Source organism: Photinus pyralis, unplaced genomic scaffold (genome assembly GCF_008802855.1).
Source record: "Photinus pyralis isolate 1611_PpyrPB1 unplaced genomic scaffold, Ppyr1.3 Ppyr1.4_unclustered_Scaffold166, whole genome shotgun sequence".
NCBI lineage: Eukaryota > Metazoa > Arthropoda > Insecta > Coleoptera > Lampyridae > Photinus > Photinus pyralis.
In genome coordinates, this window is record NW_022171057.1 from 1 (window position 1) to 23,821 (window position 23,821).

General features: G+C 36.0%; 2 protein-coding genes and 3 long non-coding RNA genes across 8 annotated transcripts; 2 read left to right on the forward strand and 3 right to left on the reverse strand.

Moving 5' to 3' along the window:
- Positions 1 to 1,995: 1,995 nt before the first annotated feature.
- On the forward strand, positions 1,996 to 2,431 carry LOC116181694. Its single transcript, XR_004147319.1, has 2 exons — positions 1,996 to 2,143; positions 2,202 to 2,431. It is a non-coding gene; the product is annotated as an uncharacterized LOC116181694 (long non-coding RNA).
- Positions 2,367 to 3,616, reverse strand: LOC116181693. Its single transcript, XM_031502102.1, has 3 exons — positions 2,931 to 3,616; positions 2,596 to 2,876; positions 2,367 to 2,517 (listed from the first exon to the last, which is right to left on the reverse strand). Exons 1-3 carry the CDS (start codon positions 3,315 to 3,317, stop codon positions 2,418 to 2,420), a joined length of 768 nt encoding a protein of 255 aa, XP_031357962.1. The 5' UTR covers positions 3,318 to 3,616; the 3' UTR covers positions 2,367 to 2,417.
- Positions 3,617 to 14,056: 10,440 nt separating this feature from the next.
- On the reverse strand, positions 14,057 to 15,529 carry LOC116181686 (putative nuclease HARBI1). The gene is made up of 5 exons (XM_031502096.1): positions 15,159 to 15,529; positions 14,968 to 15,110; positions 14,741 to 14,918; positions 14,515 to 14,689; positions 14,057 to 14,427 (listed from the first exon to the last, which is right to left on the reverse strand). The coding sequence occupies exons 1-5, from the start codon at positions 15,324 to 15,326 to the stop codon at positions 14,057 to 14,059; spliced, it is 1,035 nt and encodes a 344-aa protein (XP_031357956.1). The 5' UTR covers positions 15,327 to 15,529.
- A 2,998-nt stretch (positions 15,530 to 18,527) lies between these two features.
- LOC116181690 lies at positions 18,528 to 22,319 on the reverse strand. Of its 4 annotated transcripts, XR_004147316.1 has the most exons (6): positions 22,193 to 22,319; positions 22,093 to 22,137; positions 22,006 to 22,046; positions 21,825 to 21,956; positions 19,527 to 21,769; positions 19,251 to 19,476 (listed from the first exon to the last, which is right to left on the reverse strand). It is a non-coding gene; the product is annotated as an uncharacterized LOC116181690 (long non-coding RNA). The 4 variants fall into 4 exon arrangements; XR_004147315.1 differs by lacking the exon at positions 22,193 to 22,319 and adding an exon at positions 18,528 to 19,153 and having other exon boundaries at positions 19,208 to 19,476; positions 22,006 to 22,137; XR_004147313.1 differs by having other exon boundaries at positions 22,006 to 22,137.
- On the forward strand, positions 20,045 to 23,454 carry LOC116181691. The gene is made up of 3 exons (XR_004147317.1): positions 20,045 to 20,184; positions 20,235 to 20,355; positions 20,409 to 23,454. It is a non-coding gene; the product is annotated as an uncharacterized LOC116181691 (long non-coding RNA).
- The last annotated feature ends 367 nt before the right edge of the window (positions 23,455 to 23,821 follow it).

The window sequence follows — 23,821 nt, forward strand, 5'->3', positions numbered from 1 at the left end:
AGTTGCAGGCAGCCTTTTTTGGTTTGAGGTGCTTTGCAGCTAATTTTAAACAAACCAATATTTTACTCAGAATAGACAATACCACTGCTATATCTTATATAAACAGAATGGGGGGTGTCCAGTATCCACATTTAAATACGTTGACTCGAGATATTTGGCAGTGGTGTGAGAAACGCGAATTATGGATTTTTGCTTCGTATATTCAATCTTCCGATTATGTTGAAGCAGATCGCGAATCAAGGCGTAAGGTTTCTGAATCTGAATACGAGTTATGTGATCTTGCCTTCCGAAAAATCTGTACCGATTTAAGACATCCAGACATAGATTTTTTCGCTTCTAGAACCAATAATAAGTGTGAACGATATTTTTCCTGGCTTAGGGACCCAGGAGCAGAAGCAGTGGATGCCTTCACTGTAAATTGGGTTGATAAAAATTTTTATGCTTTCCCTCCTTTCGCGTTAATTCTCAGAGTACTTCAGAAAATTAAGTCCGATAACGCGGAAGGGGTTTTGGTTGTTCCCTTTTGGCCTACACAACCTTGGTGGCCATTATTTAATGCATTATTAATTAAACCACCTATTTATTTCAAACCTAATCCTAACTTGTTGTTATCTGCTGATAGGACGCCACATCCGCTGCACGTAACCCTTACCCTGGTAGCAGGACTGTTATCAGGCTAGCCTTAGAAAACAAGGGAATTCCAGAGATGGCCGTGGAAGTATCCCTCGCCTCGCTGACCAAATCCTCAATAAGTCAATATAACCATGGCTTAAAATTATGGTGGGATTTCTGTGTAGGAAACAAATTCGATCCCTTTATTCTCAACTTTAACAACATTTTAAGTTTTTTAAGCGATTTGTTTAATAGAGGATTTAGTTAAGCGGGGTTCACATTTGTGCATTTTCATGCTGCATTTGATGGCGCATCAAGTTGCTGCATTTTTTCATGCGCGCGTAGCTATTCAGATTACTGCAATTTTTGATGCAATTACAAATATCACTAGTTAGGGAATTTACTTTTTGCCAACCCAGTTCTCCTCAATTGGCATTCTGGAGTAAAAAATAAAAGTGTTTTTCTTATAAATTTTTCCCTCAAAGTTCAAATACTTGAAGTATGGATGTGGAAGAAATTGTTCTAATAACACTTATAATTGGTGCATCTGCAGCTTTATTATTAAATCGTAAGAGACGGTGGTGGGTAAGACCATGGATTGAGCAACGGGAAACAAATAGTCAAGGCAATTCTAATTTGTTGGACAATGAATTAGCAGTGCTGGATAAAGAAAATTACAAGAATTTTATTAGAATGGATGAAGATACTTTCAATGATCTATTGAAACTTATTGAAAATGATATACAGAAACAGGACACTAAATTCAGGAATGCAATTTCGGCCAAAGACCGATTATCTGTTACATTGCGCTATCTAGCTACTGGCGAGTCTTATAAAAGTCTTTCCTTTTCATTTAGAATGGGACAATCAACAATTGCTGGAATAATCCCAGAAGTTTGCATTGCCATTTACAATAATTTAAAAAATCAGTATTTAAAGGTAGATACAGCTACACTCGACAATGAATAAAAATGATGTTTAACTAAATAATATTTTTAGATGCCTACTACAACCCAAGAATGGTTAAAAATTGCTAATGAATTTGAAGAAAGATGGAACTTGCCACATGTGTTAGGTGCATTAGATGGTAAACACGTTGTTATAAAAGCTCCCGCAAATGAAGGATCGTCATATTTTAATTATAAGCACACACACAGTATCGTACTATTGGCTTTGGTTGATGCCAATTATAGCTTTTTATATGTCGATGTGGGTAGAAATGGAAAAATTTCAGATGGGGGTGTATACAAGAATAGTTCACTTGCTGCAGCGATTGAAACAAACAAATTAAATTTTCCAGAGGAAAGACCATTGCCAGCGGGTACCAAACCAGTACCATATGTAATAGTTGCTGATGCAGCATTTCCATTATCCGGTCATATTTTAAAGCCGTTTCCATTTCGTAATATGACTTGGCAACAACGTATATTCAATTATCGCCTAAGCAGAGCACGAAGAGTTGTGGAGAACGCATTTGGGATATTAACAAATCGTTTTCGTGTATTATTGAACATTATAAGTTTGGACCCAAGTAAGGCCCAAACATTAACTCTAGCATGCATTGTGCTACATAATTTTTTGCGAACAAGGTCCCCAAATGGTTATGATGTTAAGGAACAGAACATTGATAGGCGATTCACATTTAAGTACACCTTAAGTCGACAAGCAGGCAACAGGTCAACTGCATCAGCACTTGATAATCGAAATGAATTTGTACAATATGTAAATGGTATAGGAGCAGTAGAATGGCAAAATGACTTAGCATAGCATTATTATTATCAATAAACAAATGTACAAAATAAAATCTAATCATATTGAGCATCAACAACTTTTGTAAATATCTCCTTCTTCAACATCCGTATTTTGTAAGGGTCTTCGACTTTCCTCAACTCTGTTGCGATTGTCCTACAACATAATAAAAATTGATAGTTTTTTTAATATTTATCACTGGCAACTTATTTAATTGCTATTTAAAACACTTACTTTGCAAATATATCAAATTCATCTTCAATGTGGGGCCTTTTTTTGCAACTTTCGAGGGATTGTACAGCGGTTTGGATTAGGTCTGCCACAGAGTTCTGCATTTTCCTCTTGCTTTTTGATACTGTAGGTGTAGTTGCCCTTGATGTCGATGTTTGTGAAGTGCATGGACTGTTATTGAAAGCATCAACTTCATATTCATCCAGGTCTTCCAGCGTGCCTTCAAACACAATATCCTCATCATATGTAACTGTAGTACCATTGGGCGTGAATATTTGGGTCTCCTTAAAATCAATTACAATGTGATTATTTTAAAAACCTTATAAATAAATACTTACTGATGGTTCAATATTTGATTGGCTTTCCCTCACTGGATCGCATTCGTTTAAAAACTGCAGCATGTCAAAACACCAAAGTTTCGGTTCGTAGGAATCTGCTGAACAACCACTGGACAAAAATTTTTTTAATAGTGCCACCTCTTTCTTAAATTGCGTCCGAATTACGTGTACTTTTTTAATTATGTCTTGGTCCGTTAAATTGCGGCACTCAACCTGATACTTTTTCATCAATTCATTTTTTATTGATTGTATTGCATTTTGCCGTTTCATTTTATTCTTATATTCTTTCATTTTCGTTGTATACAATAAGGGTTGCGCTTCGTACAAAATTATAAGGTCCTCCACTAAGGTACGCGACCATGGAAAAGCACGTATTTCACGGTTCATTTTTAACACTAAATAAAATAATTAACCCAATTCCAAACTGTTTAAAATTAAAATGTAAGGTTAAGAAACATAAACAGCCATGAGTCAACGAACTTTTCGTTGCAAACTTAATTCTAGCTATTGGCAAGAGAAATATTCCTAAAAATATTACTAAAGATGCGCCAAAAAATGCATACAAAATAGAACGTGGTCTAAAGCATGCATTTCCATGCGCATCAAAAATTGCAAGAAAAAATGCATAATGTGAAGGGGAAAAATGCAAGCATTTTAATGCCGCATCACAGTTGCAGCATGGAAATGCACAAATGTGAACCCCGCTTTACAGTAATCTTAATACCGTTCGGTCAGCCCTCTCGTTAATACTTTCACCAGAAGTAGGGTCTGACGCTAGAATTAAACGGTTTTTTAGAGGGGTCTTTAAGTTAAGACCATCCTCTCCCAAATACAAACATACTTGGGATCCTACCATAGTTTTAAGCCATTTATCAACATACTACCCTAACCAGGACTTAAGTTTGGAACAACTAACACGTAAGCTTGTTACGTTACTAATACTAATAACCGCACATCGAGTGCAGACGTTGTCTCTGATCAGAGTTAAAAATATTATTTTGAACGAGGACAAAATTCAGATAAGGATTCCAGATAGAATAAAAACCTCAGGACCTAAAAGCTTCCAACCAATACTGGAAATTCCTTTCTTTCATGAAAAGCCGGCTTTATGTGTGGCAAGTACTTTACAACACTACTTGGGGAGAACAGAAACCTTAAGAACGCCGATGATTTCAAACTTGTTCATTACATTTAGAAAACCGCACAAGACCGCATCGACTCAGTCAATCAGTCGTTGGATTAAGAGTACTCTGGCTGAATGTGGTATCGACACCAAGATTTTTACTGCACATAGTACTAGACACGCTGCTACCTCCATGGCTGCAAGAAAGGGCGTCAGTCTAGACGTTATTAGAAATACAGCAGGTTGGTCTGCTTCATCACGGGTATTTGCTCAGTTTTATAATCGACCAGTGTTAGAAGAGCAGTCGGTGGCAAATGCCATTTTAGGATTATTGTAACCTTAGATTTAGTTGTATAACTTTAGATCGTTGTCATTGTAAGGAATAAAATCCTTTCTTGGTTTCTGCTCGTTTGGTTGCAACTGCTTTAAACATCTACACTATATGATCTAGAGGACGAGATGCGAAATAAAATTTTAAGATTAAACGAACTTACCTTAAGTGAAGTTCAATCTAAATTTTATGAAGCATCTCGTCCGAATAGATCATAGCCCTCCCTTCCCAGCCCTATTTTTTGGAGTTGCAACAAAGAAGCAGAATGGCTGTAAAAAATGAAGCCCGTTGCAAGCGCGACAAGAGGGGAAAGTAGAGGGAGCGTAAGTTTTTACATTGGCTTTAAATTTCGTGGCGCGAACACTGAAACAACTACACTACACTATATGATCTATTCGGACGAGATGCTTCATAAAATTTAGATTGAACTTCACTTAAGGTAAGTTCGTTTAATCTTAAAAATTTACCAACGAACCGACCGTTATTCTTCCAGATGTAAAAAAACACGATAAGCTTGTTGGTACAGCAACTCAGAACATGCGGTTTTTGCTGGTTCTTCCGTTCTTTGGTATTGGAAGAGAACACGTAATTCAAACAGAATTATGGAAGATTATGCTTCGTTTACATAAGATACTGTTAATTCTTTTAGGTTTCAGAATTAGCACAGACCAGATAGCTCTTTTACATAACTATATAAAGGAATATATTGTATTGAGGGGGTCGTTTTTTCCCAATGAAACTATGAAACCCAAACATCATTATTTGACACATTATCCCTTTTTAATAAAAATGTTTGGACCATTGCGTCACCTTTGGACACTTCGATTTGAAAATAAACACCAATATTTCAAAAACGTTGTTAAGCACACATCATGTTTCAAGAATATATTATTATCTCTTTCAACGAAACATCAACTTTCTCAATCTTTAGATTTATCCCAGGATATCGTCTATAACAATAACATTATTTTTAACGATGAAGCAATCTACTATAGTCCTATTGACTATCCTGATGAGATGAACCAGGCAATTGCGTGTCGGATTGGAATTGACGAGGAAGCCATTTACATCAGCAAAGATGTAATGTTTCACGGAATACTATACAAAAAAGGAATGCAAGTATGTTGGAAAAGAAACGAAATGGGAAATTTTGTAGCGTTTCACATTTCTCACATTTTATCAAAAACATCGAAAAATACGATCTATTTTTATGGGCAGTCTTTTGATATTATGCATAATGAAGAACTTGGTCTACACGTCAGAGGCGAAAACGTTGAATTTGCATTGGTACCTTTTGATGAAATAATTTGTCACGAGACATTACTAGAATACAAGGCACCAGATGAGTGTTATTATTACAGCTTCAAATCGGCCCCCTATGAAACCTTTTAATTGTAAATATCGCATATTCACTTATTTCGCATAATATTATTGCTCTTGCATTTATGGTGATTTCAAATACTTACGCGTATTGTAGTGTTCTAACAGACCCGTAGCTAAATTCCAGGAAATTTTCAACCACTTATTTCAGTTCGTTTTTACATTATCCCGTATATGACTTTTATGTAAATTTATTTGGGTATCAACTGTAACTCGCAATAAGCATTATGGTACCCCATCACTCTGCGACATTCGGTAGGATAAACGTGTGCATTAAGCAGGGATAATGTTTTTTATTGTTTATGTTAATACGACAATGATTTGTTCAGGTACTGCTCTTTCTTTGCTTGCAGTCGTAATCATGTACGTGTTTAAAGTATGGGATCAGACGCGTCAACTGAAATGCACGGTTCCCATTGATTCAGAGGAGAATATTTGGACTCAGCTTATATTAAAAGGTAAGAACCTAATCACATTCAGAAATAGGCTTCCATTTCTATTCACGTATTTTAGTATCTTCATTTAAAAAAACACACAAATAAATTTATGATCTTATTTGATTAGAAGAAAGAGTAACATTTTAAATGATTTCAATGATAGCAGTAGTCCTTTTCGAGATATTTTTGACCAGCCGCAAACGTGCTACCACATTTTAATGCTTTTTATTTAGCTTCTGCCAAAATCAACGTAGATGGATCTGTTTTGGTGTTGGAAAGTGATGGAAGCGTGGTAGATGAAGATGCCACGTTAAAGTACTACTCTAAAGAAACATTAATGCTACTAACAAGAGATCAACTATGGCTTCCAGTAAGTGTGTCTTCGGACGTAAGCTCCTGCTCATTGGCATCAACTGTTACTGCACTTACCGATGACACCTGCGCGGAACTTGCAAATACTCCCATTGTTTTCCCGGCAAACCTCCCAGAACCGGTATCAGATTTCACTGTTGTGCCTGGACCATCGGAGAATGTTGCTGAATACGAAGTCAATTACGAAATTTTATGGAAAACATTTGAAATTCCATGGAAGAAAATTCCCAACGATATGATGGTCCAAGCATCAAAAGCAATTTCGCAAGACATTTTAAAAAATCCAGAAAAATTAAAGGATTTGTTGCAAACGAGGTGGAGGATTCAAACTGACATGGTCCACATTATAGTTAATGAAATGCGACAGTTTAAATTAAAAATACCAACGAAAGCATTTAAATTAATAGCGCATAAAATTATTGAAAAATGTCCAATATTTCAAGACATTGACGATGATAATAAAATTATTGGGGATGGGTCTCATACCCTTACTGCGAAATTAATAGAAAGGAATAATTACCTTAATCGCCCTCATAAGAGGGGCAGCAAATCTTCTTCCCCAATCCCCCCTAAATTGGCAAAGAAAATGTCTAATCTAACAAGTGGGAGTATCAATTGGGATCCCGAATTGGTTCACCATGACGAAAAAGAAAATATCAAAAATGCATTAAACAACAACTCGATAGAAGAGACAAATGAAAGATTTCACGAATATTTGACAGTTACATACCCAGACATCCGAAAATTAATAAACAAAACCGAAGACACGCCTTCCATAGAAGAAGTGCTAAACGAATGGCCAATTCTTCAAAAATCACTTCATTGTTTCTATTGGCATTTTCAAAAACTTACTACCGTTGAATTGAATTGTATAGGAAGTAGACTAAATGCCAAGGCATCTAAAATCATACAATTCGGTAAAAAAAACAACCTTATTGAAAATACAGACAATGCCCCACAAAACGTTTTGGAAGTTTTCTGTGGATACTTTAAAGAAAACCTGAAGAAATTTATCTATAAAGTTAAGGTAAGATAATAATAATTTATGAAAACCTTACATTGCACGTTGTGTTTAAATGTTGCTTCAGTTGATCCACCTATCACCATTAGTATGTCGGTGTTTAGTACACACAAATTTCCCTCGAGACCATTTTTTGGGTATCATAACTATGATACAGACGAGGATACAGAAATATGGACTGAAGGTCAAATTTCCAATTTTTTGCAACAAGTTTGAATTTTATGAAGTTGTTCAGCTTTTTATTGGAGGGTATAGGTACTTATATCTGATTGCAGGTATGTACAGTCTGAATAAAATTTTTATTTTTAAATTCAACCTGTACATACAATCAAATATAAGTTCCTACTTTCAAGCATTTACTTATACTACTGTACAATGATACAGATGGGCCTCTGTCTACTACTCGTATATATCAAATAAATCAGATTTGAAATTTTCTCCCTCCTTGTGATAGTTTCGTATCGTGGATGCATAAATTTTTTTTGTTTCAGGAAGAAGATTTTGCCGAAAACAATATAAATAATTTAGTCGAGATAAATTCTCCCTGCATTATTGAAATAGGTGAGTTTCTGCCAAACAAAATTAATTACCAGCATCCCCCTGAATAGGGGTAAAAAGTTTTCTTGTCCGTTTCGGGTATCACACCGGATGATTCAATAGAAGTGATGATCGTGTTTTGCCCATGCATAATAAACATTTTATTTGTTGCTGTACGAGCTCGTAACGTCTGTACGCAAGTGCGGTTTTGATTATATATTGTGTGGGATTGTTTGTTCTAGGTTTATTTTACTGTTTCCGTATCTTAACAAATTCTTTTTTATTTTTAGATAAACCAGAACCGAAAGAATATTGGGTCATACTGGAGAGGAAACCATTCAAATGTGTACGTGATTTAATAATTGCAATTGAAATTGCTTTCGGATTACACTACATCTTTAACTTAGCATATCCAAATGAGGTGTCCAACCTCTTGGAAATGATACAGAGATATTTTCTTAAAATTAACCCCGACCAAGGAAGTCGTTCTAAAAAAAAACAGTCTTCTAAAACAAAAGTCATTAGTCTCCTACACAAATTATTATAATGTTAAGTATGTACCTATACCTATATTATCTATACTCTAAGAAGTTTTACTTTTATATTTTTGTAGATTGTAAAGAGAGAGGAACACTTAATTTATGTGTTTTTTTTATCACCATTCACAAATTTATTTTATATATATATATATATATATATATATACTTAATAAATGGTCTCTTTTTTGTTTTTTTTTTTGAGTTGGATCCATCGTTCCTCGAAATGGGGGTTGAAATATATTATGTTATCAAAAATCTCTAAACCTTCCCCATATAGTTTTATTCGTTGAAGTTTTTAAAAATAACAGCGACTATAGTTTCGGCGTACTGCCATCATCAGGCGATGTGAAAGTTAACAGGAAAACGGTAAATTACAAACGTTGAGGCAAGTATGGTTGAACCAGATGTTGAGTGATGCTCTTTTCAATTTTCTGCTAAGTTTGATGAATTGATGGATTGTTGAAGCTCGGTTGGCGAAGAAATTTTGAGTTGGATCCATCGTTCCTCGAAATGGGGGTTGAACGATGGATCCAACTCAAAATTTCTTCGCCAACCGAGCTTCAACAATCCATCAATTCATCAAACTTAGCAGAAAATTGAAAAGAGCATCACTCAACATCTGGTTCAACCATACTTGCCTCAACGTTTGTAATTTACCGTTTTCCTGTTAACTTTCACATCGCCTGATGATGGCAGTACGCCGAAACTATAGTCGCTGTTATTTTTTTAAAAACTTCAACGAATAAAACTATATGGGGAAGGTTTAGAGATTTTTGATAACATAATATGGTCTCCTTATATCAATATTTTATTGAAAATTGCCCACTATCAATGTGCCACCAAATTTTTGCACAAAAAATGTAAAATTCCTGGTGAAATTAAAAGAGAAAATTACAAGTATACTGGAAAGATACTGTGTAGTTTTACGGAGCACGAGTAAATACCCATATGAACATACCACAACACAATTAATTTTAAAGATGACTTTTACATGTAATATGGTAAAAAATATGTACCTAATGTTACATGATTGCTGTATTTGATTCGATTACATCATGTCAGGAAAATAGGCAAGAAATAAACCAATGATTATTATGGTAAATTTACAGACACTGTTTTTTCAGTGTAGTAGTGGTGTAGAAGGGACTGTAAATGTGAGTATGGGGTATAAACCAGCCAATAGGGTATTTTCTGTTGAACATGAAAATGAAATGGTCAAGTATATCAAGAAGGCGGCGACGATATATCAAGGATTGTGTCCCAAGGATATTCGGAAATTAGCACTACAGCTGGCAACGAAATACAATTTAAAATGTCCAGCAAACTGGAATGAGAATGGCTTAGCTGGTGAGGACTGGTTTTCGGGATTCATGAGGAGACACCCGGATTTATCTATCAGAACTCCACAAGCAACAAGCCTTTCCAGAGCCACCAGCTTTAATCCTGCAAACGTTAAATTGTTCTTTGATAACCTCGCAAAAGTTATGGATCGTGAAAAATTCGAAGCCAAGGACATATATAACGTAGACGAAACTGGAATTACCACAGTTCAAAAACCAAATAGAATTGTAGCTAAAACTGGAACAAAACAGGTTGGTGCATTGACATCGGCTGAACGTGGTACTCTAGTAACTCTTACTGTGGCAATTAATGCATTGGGAAATTCTACTCCAGTCATGTTTATATTTCCTCGACTAAGATATCACGAACATTTTGTGCGTGATGGACCCTTAGGTTGTATTGGTGCTGGTAACGGCTCCGGATGGATGCAAGAAAAGGAATTTATAATATTTTTGAAGCATTTTCAAAATCATACGAATTCATCGTTGTCACATAAAGTCTTATTACTATTAGACAACCATGCTTCCCATATAACCATAGAATCACTAGACTTTTGTAAAAAGAACGGGATCATCATGGTTTCTTTTCCACCTCACTGCTCTCATAAATTGCAGCCCCTTGACCGCTCGGTATATGGTCCATTAAAAAAAGCAGTAAATGCTGCATGCGAAGCATGGATTAGAAATCATCCAGGGAGACCAATGACCATATACGACATACCGGGTATTGTGGCCACTGCAGCTCCCTTGGCTTTTACACAAAATAACATTCAGGCCGGGTTTAGGTGCACAGGTATTTACCCATTTAATAGAGAGATCTTTTCGGATTTAGACTTCGGTCCTTCTTTTGTAACTGATAGACCAGCACCAAAAATTCAAGATTCAATTACTGATACAACAGGCCGAGAAAATTCTCCAATTCCTTCCACATCCACAGATAATGTTCCAGACATTGAAAATTTACCTGCTAGGTACTAAATCAGTGACAGAACCAACGACTCCTATACCAAACAGGGGCCCTTTACGAGACATTACAGTTCCATCAATAGCATCTACACCAGATGCCATTGTCTTTTCACCTGAAGAAGTGAGACCATTTTCTAAAGCGGCGCCTAGAAAGATTGGAACGAAAGGAAAGAAAAAGCGAAAGTCGGCAATATACACAGACACCCCAGAAAAAATAGAGATAGAAAATGAAATTAATGAAGCTCGCGCTAAGCGAGCCAAAGAAAATCTAACAGGAGACTCCAAAAATAAACGCGCGCCAAAAAAAAGGCAGAAGATAATAGTTTCTGACAGTGAAGACGATGAATGCTATTGTTTAATTTGTATTGAACCATACAGCAACAGTAGAGGGGGGGAAAAATGGATCCAGTGCACCCAATGTAAATTGTGGGCACATGAAGAATGCATCGGTGCAGAACATACATTATTTTATACTTGTCACAATTGTGATTCTGAATAATAAGTACCTATATGAGTCTCCAATAAGAAAATATAACTTGAATCTTTGTGTTTTTATTTTTGTAGGCATGCTTGCTTCTATTTTTTACTTTATTTTTACGAAATAGAGATTGATTCTATTTGTTACAACCGTCCCCTATCGCTGGTACAATTGACCAAGAGCAGGGGTCATTTGTACCATTATCCCACTTTTGTTCCCTAAGACTATAATTTTCTTTCCACTTATGATAAAGGTATCATAATTAGAGTGCGGATTTATGGCATTTTGCCTACACGTTAATGTTGAATGCAGAACATAATGGTTTTGGATATACACGTTTTATGAAAAAAGAAAGCGTTTGGGGCTATTTTTATTTTGCCTTTTTTGCTTTTTTTTAACAATGGTGCTTTAAATGCCTTTAAACGCTTTTTCTTGCTTTTTTTACATTTCTACACTGAGATTAGAATAATATCTCGCATATTAACTTCATGTGGACAAGAATGTGGGATTTGCATTTTTTTAATGAACAGCGCACTGTAAAAGATTAGGATCCCAAAAATTTGCCACTTGACGAATCAATTAAAATCGTAGATTTTCAAAGAGACACAAATAAGATAAACGGTCTAATAGCCGATATAGTTCAGAAGAAATTAGAGGACGTGCTAACAAAAAATTCTGGTTTTCATATTCTTTCGAAAATCTCCAAAAAGCTAAACGGAAATTTCGTTGAAGATTTAGAAGCACATACTACAGCACCATTAAACTTTAAATTCTTTAAATTTGCACCAATTACCTCTGCAGATGTCGAGAGAAGCTTTTCCGTCTATAAAAATATTTTATCGGACCGAAGGCAAAAATTTTAATTGCAAATTTGGAGAAATACATAATTGCTAATTGTTTTTCCGATAATTAGAGTTAGTTTCATCATAATCATGTTTTATTGAGGAATACAGGTTTTTTTTGTGTGGATGGTTGATTGTGCATTTGTTTGCTTACTTTGCCTTTTTTTTAGCTTTTTTTGCCCGTTTTGATGCATATAATAAGCGCTTATTTTATAAAAATAAATGCATTTTTATCCGCACTCTAGGTAATCATAATAAATTTATAACTGTGTCCCAGTACTTACTCTTCCACGGAGTGCAAGTTGAATATTAGACAATATCATATTTTAAGTGAAAAAAAATCATACATCTAAATTGGTACAATCGTACCCGGTCTCCCCTACAATATTAACTTTCTTATAACTTAAAGTAGTTTCTTGAAAGTTGTTAGCTAACTTTAGAAAGTTTGCTTACGGCGTATTTCTAGAAAGTTGGTATAAGGTTGCCACAGTAATAGCGAAATCCATTGGACGGAAAAAATCTGCGCTAGGTCGACACTCGAATTGCGCGAGTTGTATCAGCTGATCTCAATAGTGCGTTGTCGTTGTCAATGGAGTACAGTTGGTTGGCACGTTGCATGTTGAATTCATGGTTATGTTTATTAAAAAAGTTAAAAATGGATGTATTGCAAGTCAAATTTCAAATTAATGACGAAATTATAACGTTGAATATAGGTACCAGATAACGACTCTGATATATTATTCAAAATTACAAGTAAGTTAAATCAATGTGAACGTATGTAAATAAATCGGTAATTGATTTCAGATGATGATGATTTTACAGTAAATTATCTTATACAACTAATAAGTAATGGATTTATTTCCTTAAAGGAAGCGTTAAGTACTATTTACAGGGTTAATGAAGATGATTCGTAAGTGCCTGTAATTGTGTTAGTGTAATTTTTTTAATGTATAATTATAAATTTTAGCACAATTCAAATATATGGTGAGAATCCACCCACCGAAGAAAATAGTGAACCCATTGAGGAAGAAAACGATGTTCAGGGGAAACGTATTAGTGGTGAGTATTAAGAAGAGAAATATGATTTTTCTTTAAATTGTTTTTCTATTTTATGCAATAGAATGGAGCGATGACGAAACAAGAATGTTACTTGATCTGTACGAGCAATGGATGGGACAAGTAGGACCTTTACAAAAATTTAAAACAAAAAAGGTGATGTGGGTAAACATTGCGGAACGCATTAATAAATATTTTCACACTGGCAAGACCGGACTGCAGTGTGAAAATAGATATAAAACTGTATTAAAGCGTAAAAAAGCTGCTGTTGAAAATAACATGACCTCTGGAAGCTCTAGAGCGCTTGTACCATTTGAAAATGAGTTAAATAAAATTTCGGCTTCTGATGATTCCATTCAACCTGAAGTTACTGGATCATCACGAGGTGTCACAATTATAAAAAGAAAAAGAGAGACATCACTTTCTGAAGAACCAGTTGCAGAATGTAGCTCTGACGATATGCCCAGTACAAGCCACACTCCTCAACAGAAGACAAAAAATAAAACAATACAAGAAACATTACTACAAATATTTGAAGTGAAAGAAAAAGCACGTGAACGGCGCCACAGGGAGAAGTTACAATTAATAAAACAAATTTTAGGAAAAGAAAACCTCGAAGAAAATGTATCTAAGTAGTATTGTTATAAGATATAATATTTACATATTCTTACATTATTATAACTTTTAAGTATCTAACCTAATACCTATATTAAACTCATTTTTATATTATTGCGCTTGTCTTCGCCTTTTTTTCGCTGCTGCCATTCAGTTTCTCCTCTAGCACCTTCTTGAAAACGTTCTTCGTATTCAATGTCATCAATTATTACGTCATCAACATTGATACAAAAATTGTGGAGGATGCAGCAGCTTATTATAATCTTTGTTGCAGTTACAACAGATTTCATATCCAATCTGGTTAATTGGCGAAATCTGCTTTTTAAAATGCCAAAAGTGTTTTCAATTAAGACACGAGTAGCACAGAACTTCTTATTATAGTTAACTTGGTCAGGTGTTAGCTTTCCATAATCTTTATATGGAGTTAAAAGCCATGGTCTTATGAAGTATGCTCCATCTCCTAAAATGTGATATTTGGTACCACACAGGTTTGGTAACAGAGCTAATATTTCCGACATTTTGAAAACACGAGAATCATGCACTTTACCCGGTATGCCTGTAAAGACATCTATAAATCTACGCTTGTAGTCACATATGCCTTGTAGTGTTAGGGATGGTATGTCATGTCTGTTAACATAAGTTGATTTTATCTTGTGAGCAGGCGTTCTAATCGTGATTGACGTTCCATCAATACATCCCACGACACCTGGAAATCCAGCTACCTAGAAAAATAGTTATAATACAAAAATTTCACAAATACGAAATGTATGCACCTTTCTGAATTCTTTTTCTATTTGTTCCAATTCTAGAGCAGACTTTGGCATTTTTATAATGTCTGGGCCCAATTCTAACAGAAATCCCATAAACCGGTCCATCACTCTGTGAAACGATGATTCAGTTATATTGAACCTTTGTCCAACATCTTTAGTTGTGCATTTATTGCCAGCGAACCTATATAAATACACATTAATAAAGTCTGAAGTTACTTATAAAATTATACCATAAAAATGCATATGTATGCACTTCTGCAGGTATAGGTACCCGACCACCATGTCCATCATTTTTCGGGAAATATTTCGAGTTTTGAAATTTGTTAATTAATAACTGCACTGTTGTTCTTTGTAATCGAAAGTATTTCTGAAACTAAAAATCAATTTAATGTCAATTCCTTTTAGGCTTAACAGTACCTACCTGATCGTCGCTTAATTTATTAAGTACTTCATCCACAAAGTTTTTAATTTTTGGTAACTTCACTCTCTCCTTTAACAAGGCAACAAACTCCTCATCCTCACTACTACTGCTGCTGCTAGATAAAATGGCTAAACATAAAACCGCCTTTGCCTCTTTGCTTGTGGCCATTTTCAAATAAACCCTCGAAATAAACACAACAAAAAACAGCTGATCAATTCCAGTGCCGCACCTGCTCAAGACCTCGTGCGGAACTTTTTGCACTAAATGCAACAAATGCGACACCAGTTTACCAATGGAATACGAATACTTGCACTACAATGACCAATGGTTTATAAAAATTTGCACTCGGTGCGCATTTTTTCACCAATGGATTTCGCTATAAGTTTGAAACAAATTAAAGTAGGGTAGAGTAGGCTAATTCGTACCGCATGTTAAATCGTACCACTAATAATTTTCATATTTGCAAAACATTTACCGCCACCTTTTGCATATCAAGGTATGCTTTTAACAGTTTGAAACACCATAAAGCATTTGTTCCGACCTAGATGTCGCCCAAATCGATATAAATGGGTACTGTGTCTAAACAGTGTGAACGTTGCTAATCTGTGCATCCACATCTAAGCTGTTTTTGGGCAAAAGGTGAGTCAAAACATATTTATTATAATAGTTATTTGATTTTCTGTACTACTCAGTGGTTTGGCATATCTCAAAATCTTGTAAATGTTTGAATTTGATTTATTGTTACTATAAATACCAAGAAGGAATAGATCCGTTAAATCGTACCCCAAGTAGTTTTATAAATCGTACCGGTACGATTTACCGCACTGTCCGATTTTCGCGCGTTTTTTATATTTGATCGGTTCTGAATGTTTTTTATATTGTTGTAGAACAACATTAATGGCTCAAAAACGCAAATATAACCAGTGGACCGAAGCAGATATGGAACATGCTTTAAAGGCGTACAGGGAAAATAAAATAGGACTCAATGAATGTTGCCGGCAATTCAATATTCCAAAGCCAACGTTTAAAAGGCATTTGAATTCAAAAAATAGGAAAGCTAATGAGCACATTCAACACATTGGCCGCCTCACAGTTTTTACCTCTGAAATTGAAGAGGAACTTACTCAATACCTCCTCAAACTGGAAAATCTCATGTTTGGGGTAACTATTCATGACGTGCGACGCTTAGCATTTGAGTTAGCTGAAAAAAAAGGTGTAGCTCACAATTTCAATAAGGAAAAGGGTCTAGCGGGGAAAGCTTGGTACTATGGCTTTATGAAGCGACACCCCAATTTATCTCTTAGGCAGCCTGAAAAGGTCTCATTGAGTAGAGTTTGCGGATTTAATAAGGAAAATGTTTACAAGTTTTTTGATATTCTGGAGAAGTTGGTGGATGAGCATGGATTTACTGCTGTAACAATGTTCAACGTTGATGAAAGTGGATTTTCCACGGTTCAAAAAAAAATCAAAAAATCATCGCGGCAAAAGGAAAGAAACAAGTTGGTGGTGTGTCTAGTGGAGAACGTGGGGTGAATACGACCGTAGTTTGTTGCTCTAGCGGTGCAGGGCAGTGTGTACCCCCTATGATAATATTCAAGCGCAAAAGAATGGCAAACGAACTGATGATTGGATCGTTACCCGGGTCAATAGTAACAATTTCGGACTCAGGTTATATCAATTCTGAGCTATTTGTACAATGGCTGCAACATTTCATAAAAACAATAAAACCTACCATTGACAATAAGGTTTTGTTACTGCTTGATGGGCACACAACCCATTCAAAAAACTTGAAAGCGTTAGAGCTGGCGAAAGAAAATGGAGTGGTGATCTTACAGCTTCCGGGCCATACGACTCATCGTTTACAGCCCTTGGATGTGAGCTTCTTTAAACCAATGGAATCCTATTTCACCCAAGAGGTGGAAAAATGGCTAAGAAATAATCCTGGAAAGGCTATTTCCCAATATAACATGACAGCATTGCTGTGTGAAGCTTATTCAAGGGCTGCAACTATTAATACCTTTGTTAATGGTTTCCGAGCTGCCGGTATATGGCCAGTAAATCGCCACGTGTTCAGTGTAGGTGACTTTGCTCCCGCAGAAGCTTTGTTAGATGACACCATAAGAAGGCAAGAGTCGACTCCGGAACCTGAACAACTGCCCATTGATCAAGAGACTCTACCCGACGAGAACGATGCATCTGTGCTAAACATCCTTCCACTTCCTCAACATCGCGAAGGACTGAAGAAAAGAAAACAAAGTCAGTCAGCAGTTGTTTTAACTAGTACCCCATACACGAAAGAACTGGAGGAGAAGATCGAAACTAGGGTAACGCCTCGTGTTTCTACAGTTAAACGAAAATTGTCAAAAGGGCGACAAAAAAATTTTCCAAAATCAAAAACCCAGTTGCATCAGCGTCTGGTCTAACAATGCAGCCGATTTCCAAAGAAGTAGAAATTGATGTTAATCCAGGTGATTGGCTATGTTTAATATGTGAGGAAATCGCTATTGAGGACATGGTGCAATGCATGAGGTGCAAAAAGTGGGCGCATGAGAGCTGTACTATAGGCGGAAGATCTTCGAAGCGATACAATTGTCCAAATTGTCAGCAAAACTAATATCTCTAGAATGGTACGATTTTACGACCCAGTGGTACAATTTACCGAACTGGTTTGCTAATTTGTACCACTTGCAATACTTTGTAAAAACATTTATTTTTTTATGTTAGCATGTTTAGAATTATGGTTTAGTTGTAGCTTTGTGTTCCTTAAATGTTAAAGAAATTAAATAAATTTGATCTTTTACGATATCTAGACATAAATTTTAACTATACCCAATAAACTTGAAAGTGGTACGATATAGCCGACCTTACCCTATGTACCTATGCTGTTATGTGAATTTGTTGTGTAGAGTTCACTAAACGTGCGTAGATGCAGATTCTGGTAAAGCGTGGGTAATTTATTCTTTAACGTAGGTGTACTCTGTAAATAGCTGGCTCATTTGGTTTTATTGAGACATAAAGGGGCTGCCGGTTCTAGCCCAACTTCCGGCCAATTACATGTAATTTCCCATAAGGAATTATCTAAGTTCGTTTGGGCTTTTTTGAGCACTTCTGGTCAGTGCGCATGCGCGCCCCGCCCCTTTGCGCAGGCGTCATTTGGACACCATCTTTGCGCAGGCGTCATTTGGACGCCATCTTGGAATCCTCAAGTTCTTGGTATCCTCAAGTTCTTGGTATCCTCAAGTTCTTGGAATCCTCAAGTTCTTGGACGCCATCTTGGTATCCTCAAGTTCTTGGAATCTTCAAGTTCTTGGACGCGCCATCTTGGAATCCTCAACTTCGACCCCTTCGTACCCTGAAATTTTTTTTTTAAATGGAACGGATTCGAACCGCCAACCATTGGATTACAAGTCCTATAGCATAACCACTGAGCTAATTAGACTATTATGGTATAATGTTTGGATAGTTGTATTTATATCGAACCTCCTGAAATTTTTTTTTAAATGGAACGGATTCGAACCGCCAACCATCGGATTACAAGTCCTATAGCATAACCACTAGGCTAACTAGACTTGTATGATATAATGCTTGGATAGTTGTATTTATAACGAACCTATTTTAAGGGTACGGAGGCGCCATCTATTGGCGTCGTAATGCATATAGAGGTAGGAAATTGTAATTTCAGTCGTCAAGTGCGAGGTCCCTCATTCTAACCTATTTTAACGGAACGGAGTCGCCATCTATTAGGATTCGTATAGGTATAGGAAAGTATAATTTCAACCGGCGCCCCGGCATTGATGAGACATCAAACGGTTAGATACGAGGGTTCAGGAGAGAGATGCAAGGGAGGAGAATTCTAACCTATCATTCCATCTCGGAGGTAGCTCCCCCATTTGAGAGACATACACAAGGGGGCCCCATTCTAACCTACAACCAGAACAGGGGCGGGTAGGGAAATAAAACAACAAAAACAAAATGTAGGGCGTTTTTATTTAGATCTGAAATATCGATTTGAAGTTTATTATTACAATTAAAGCGCTTACTCTACTTACATAAAATTTGCGTCGAAGAGGACCGACGACGGCAACGCCCCTATTTTTTTGGATGCCGACATTGTTATTCATAATTGGAAATCCCCGCTCCGTTCTACACATAGGTATATAATTAAAACGTAATACATGGGGGGTTTTATACCTCGCTGGGTTTATCCCGCCGAAAATAATAGTAGTTTCTTGTTCTACAAATATACGGTTAAAACGTATAGTAATATACATGCAGGTTTACCTCGACTCCTCGCAAAAATGATTGCACATTTCTTGATCTAAAATAATAACTATTAAGTTGTGAAAGCAATATGAAGATGTTACTCACTCGACATTTGCAGCTAAATAAGCACGAATGTAAATGTGTTATCAGTTAGAGAAAAAAATAACCGCGGTTATGGGAGAGGATGCTGCAATCTCGCAATAATTCGATAGTATTTAATTATAGCATCAACGTCAGGAGCTGTAGATACCGATGTGAGCTATTTCGTAGGGTGGGGGAGCTAACCCCTAATCCTATCCCCAAGGAACTACCCCTAGTTTTATATAGTAGCTCTTAGGGTCTAAGGCAGCCCCCTGGTTTTTTATAGTAAGACGTAGAAGCTATCCTCAAAGAGAACAGAGTTCGCAGATGTCATTATTCTAATAATTGGTATGGGAAGTTTCAATCTTGCGATAGTGTTTATTTATAGCAGCGCGTGCTCGCGAATTTGATATGGTACTTTATCCCATTTCATTTCCATATCGACACCTATATACGGGTTTTATTGTGTATGAATGCGTAAAGTTCGAAAATCTCCCATAAAAAAGGTGGGAAATATGATGGAAATAGGAAATGTGTATATCTTTACGGTGAAGTACGTTCTGTACTAATTATAAATTCGACGTTCCGCAATATTTAAAAACGGCGTGCATCCGCAATCCGATTTCAATAAGTGCATGTGTGTATACACCTACTTAGACAGGCGCCTTCATATATACCTCAGGTAAGCCTTTTTTTTTCAATTTTTAGTTGCTTATAATTTACTTTTCTTAGGGATACGTGTCCTTGCGCGCATAATTTGCAGTTTAATGAAAGCGTGACATTTTTATTGTATTTATTCGGCGATCATTTTATATGGCTGTTCGCAAATAATCGTCTACATCAGAGTTGGACCGTAAGTATCAAAATTATTTTGTAATAAAAAGCCTACATTGATATCTTTTTTAGCCGATATCAAACCTCAATGGAGGATTGCCTTCATCATCATCATGGTTAAACGGTCGCAAGCGCCGTAGCTTTATTATTATAATACCTATAATATCTTAGATTTATTGATGGGAAGTAGGTAGAGGATAATGCCGTTGCGATAAATAAGATAACATTGTGAATATTATGTATTACACCAACTTTAGCTATATCTATATTAAGAAAAGGCTTATCATATAACCTTCATATCAATTACAGCTATTAAGAAAAGTTTCGTATGGGGCTAAATCAATATTTTTCTTGAATCAAAGTTTATGTGCCGATAATACCTGTGATAAGGCAAGCTTCTTAAATCAAATTGATACACTTGGGGCAGCACCTTCATAATACGTGTAAGCATACGATTTAAAACAGATGTGTTATTAATTCCTGCAATCAAAGTGCTAGGATATAAATTTTTATTACTCTAGTTAGAATAGTGCTGTTATATAAACTCTCACAAATTTTGTTAATTTTTCTTGGATTTAAGTTTATATGGTGATAATACCCGTGCTAAGGCAGGCTTCTTAATCCCGAACAGGATAGAGATGGACGTTGGGTGGGAGGAGGTGCCTCAAGACTTGTTTACGGGAGAAAGGAAGCTAACTTTATGTACTGTTAATATCTGTGATACGACACGCTTCTTAAATCAAATTGATACACTTGAGCAGTACCTTCATAATACGTGTAAGCGTACGATTTAAAACAGATGTGTTATTAATTCTAGCAATCAAAGATCGATCTACCTTGTATAGCTTTGGTTAAATTATTATTGGTTAGATACACCTCTTTCCATGACCACCCAGGAGGCAATAAATTCGCACTAGAAATAATGCAATTTATTGGAGATGTTTACGACCTCGTTATAGGATTCCCCATTAGTTATTTCTCTACACAGGGTGTATGAAAAAATAACTAACAGGCCTTCCTTTTTAATAGTACTGCAACAATGAAATCTTAAATTTATACAAGAATTTTCTATTTTTAGCTTTATACAGGGGTAGTTTGCTAATAACCTTTAGTCTAAGAATATTCCTAAAATAATATCCTAATTATTTGTATACAAATTTCCTAGGATTTTGACAATTTTTCTTGGATTTAAGTTTATGTGCTGATAATATCTGTGATAAGGCAAGCTTCTTAATTCCAAACTAGGATAGAGATGCTTCTGGCGCCTTAAGACTTTTTACGAGAGAAAGGATAACACCGTATAGCATTATGGATAAATACCTAACCACTACATCTTACTATTTTAGGTAAGAGCTTAGAACACGGATACAATCATAATCTATGCAGTGGGGCGGATAAGAAAAACAGAACAAAATTTAACAGGTTTATTAATTCTGGAAAAAAAATATTCATTGAAGTATACATTATAATTGAAATGATAACACTTACATAGAACACCCAATAGGTGTGTTTGAGTTCCAGGTCTTTAAAGACCTGGAACCTCGTTCCCTGGAAGTCATCTTCCTCAATCTTTACGGAGCCGGGGATTGTTCCCCGACCCCGTAAAATCGCAACATGTTCCTAAATAAGAGCTAATTAAAATACGGTATGATGCATGAAAAGTACTTACAGATCCATATTTTTCTATTAGATGTGTTCGGAGTTCTCGTTCTACAAATATATGGTTAAACGTGTGATAGATATGCGGTGTATTTACCATAGGCCGTTTGCACGCCTCCGAAGACGATGGCCGCACCTTGAGCTGAAAAATTACATACATTAAGTTTGATGAAAAATAGAAAAGAGCTCATTCTTACCCGCCATCCTCGTAACAAATGCCTATCAAACGATTTCTAGGAGGAGTTTTATTTATTGCTATCCATTTAGACAGGAAACCTGCACAGATTGCATAGCTATGTGACAAACGAGGTCATAGGAAGCTTGATACAAAGGGGGTATGCAGATAAACATTCAATAAAAATTTATATCCTTCACTCATCATATTCAATATCGCCATACCTGATATTATATAGGTAAAACAGTTGGTACAGGCCGGTGATAGATTTATATTATTATCGATCAAAGCACCCTATTAGTTTTGAAAATGCGTACGTATGCTCGTAGGTAGTGTATTATTGTAGAAGGAGGTCTACTTTGAAGGTGATGCGATAAACTTGAATACATACTTTTCGTTTCATTGACCAATTCCATATACCTTTTGAGTATTACCTCAACCTATTCAAAAGCCGGCTGTTTCACTACATCGACTATCGTTATGCCCTAGAGATGAGTAGATTTTAAATTTTGCTATAACTAAAGTTTAACGATACCTATATTCTATTATTTACTCACGAGCTGCCGCCATTGATAATTTCGTAAAGCGTAGCTGATGAAATAATTAGCTTAAGATTACGACCCAAGGACACCTATATAGTTGCATTGTTTTAATAGGAAAAGCATAAATTCTTTCTAGAAATTTTGCGGGACATGATAGTTAGACTCGAGGATATATAGGTGCAAGACTAACAGGAAACCGTTAGAACTTGTAGGCGTTTAAGCCAAAGGTGTCATATTGATAACAATAGAACCGAAGAAGCGCGTTATCTATAAAATTGCATTGGATGATGTGACCGCTTTATACTGAATAATACTATAATTTTGATTTTACATAATCAGGTATTTGTGTAAAAGCGCTCCGGATTTGCCGAAAGAGCTTGCAATTTATAATGGAAAGCAGGTGGCTTAGGTACAACGGCAAGCTACCTGGTTAATTCATAACCATCACGGAATTAAATGGGAGCATGGTCATACGCCATCCTACATGTTTCCAACTATACTTCGCCAGTTAATATCATCATCAGACCAAGTATACGTTCAAGGAAAAGAAAAAGTCGATTTCATTCGAAAAACTCTATCGCAAAATGTCGCCGAGGTGGAAGAAGAACCAGCTTTACCTAAATTAGAAGCATGTTGCTACTATCATGTACGCTCACTTTGCTGTTGCGCTTTATCTAACGTTTATTATATTTATAATACTCATGTAATTCAGTAATTTTCCAAATAAAACAACCAAATTCAATCATTTTTACTATATTGCAATTGATACATCTTAATACGACTACATAATATGGGCTCCAAAACAGCTGCAATGCGTTCTATTTTACATTTGAAGCGGTACCTATCTAATGCGATAGTTTCCCACGGACCCTTTCTTGCTTCTCTGTGAGCATAGGACCAAGCTCGCAAGATATAAATTTTATTTTGTTTCATTGCGTCAAGCATACAAACGAGTCTGAGAATGAGCTTTTTAAGCAAAACTTGCTATTGTACAGCTCTTTTTTCTTCCTTCTGATTTTCTTCTTCACATTACTCTTTCTTTTATTCCGTTCCACACTTTCCTCTTCATCGCTGATATCTCCGATATTACCATTTCTTCAATTCGGTTA

What these genes read in the sequence shown, in the direction of transcription:
- LOC116181693 (XM_031502102.1), bottom strand. Translation starts at nt 3,317, where the DNA reads ATGAACCGTGAAATACGTGCTTTTCCATGGTCGCGTACCTTAGTGGAG. An exon ending in AATCAAATATTGAACCATCA is followed by an intron (nt 2,877 to 2,930) that starts GTAAGTATTTAT and finishes ATTGATTTTAAG; the next exon opens with GAGACCCAAATATTCACGCC. An exon ending in GAATTTGATATATTTGCAAA is followed by an intron (nt 2,518 to 2,595) that starts GTAAGTGTTTTA and finishes ATTATGTTGTAG; the next exon opens with GACAATCGCAACAGAGTTGA.
- LOC116181686 (XM_031502096.1), bottom strand. Translation starts at nt 15,326, where the DNA reads ATGGCCACAAGCAAAGAGGCAAAGGCGGTTTTATGTTTAGCCATTTTA. An exon ending in TAGAAAAAGAATTCAGAAAG is followed by an intron (nt 14,690 to 14,740) that starts GTGCATACATTT and finishes CTATTTTTCTAG; the next exon opens with GTAGCTGGATTTCCAGGTGT. An exon ending in TGTCTTTACAGGCATACCGG is followed by an intron (nt 14,428 to 14,514) that starts GTAAAGTGCATG and finishes ATCACATTTTAG; the next exon opens with GAGATGGAGCATACTTCATA.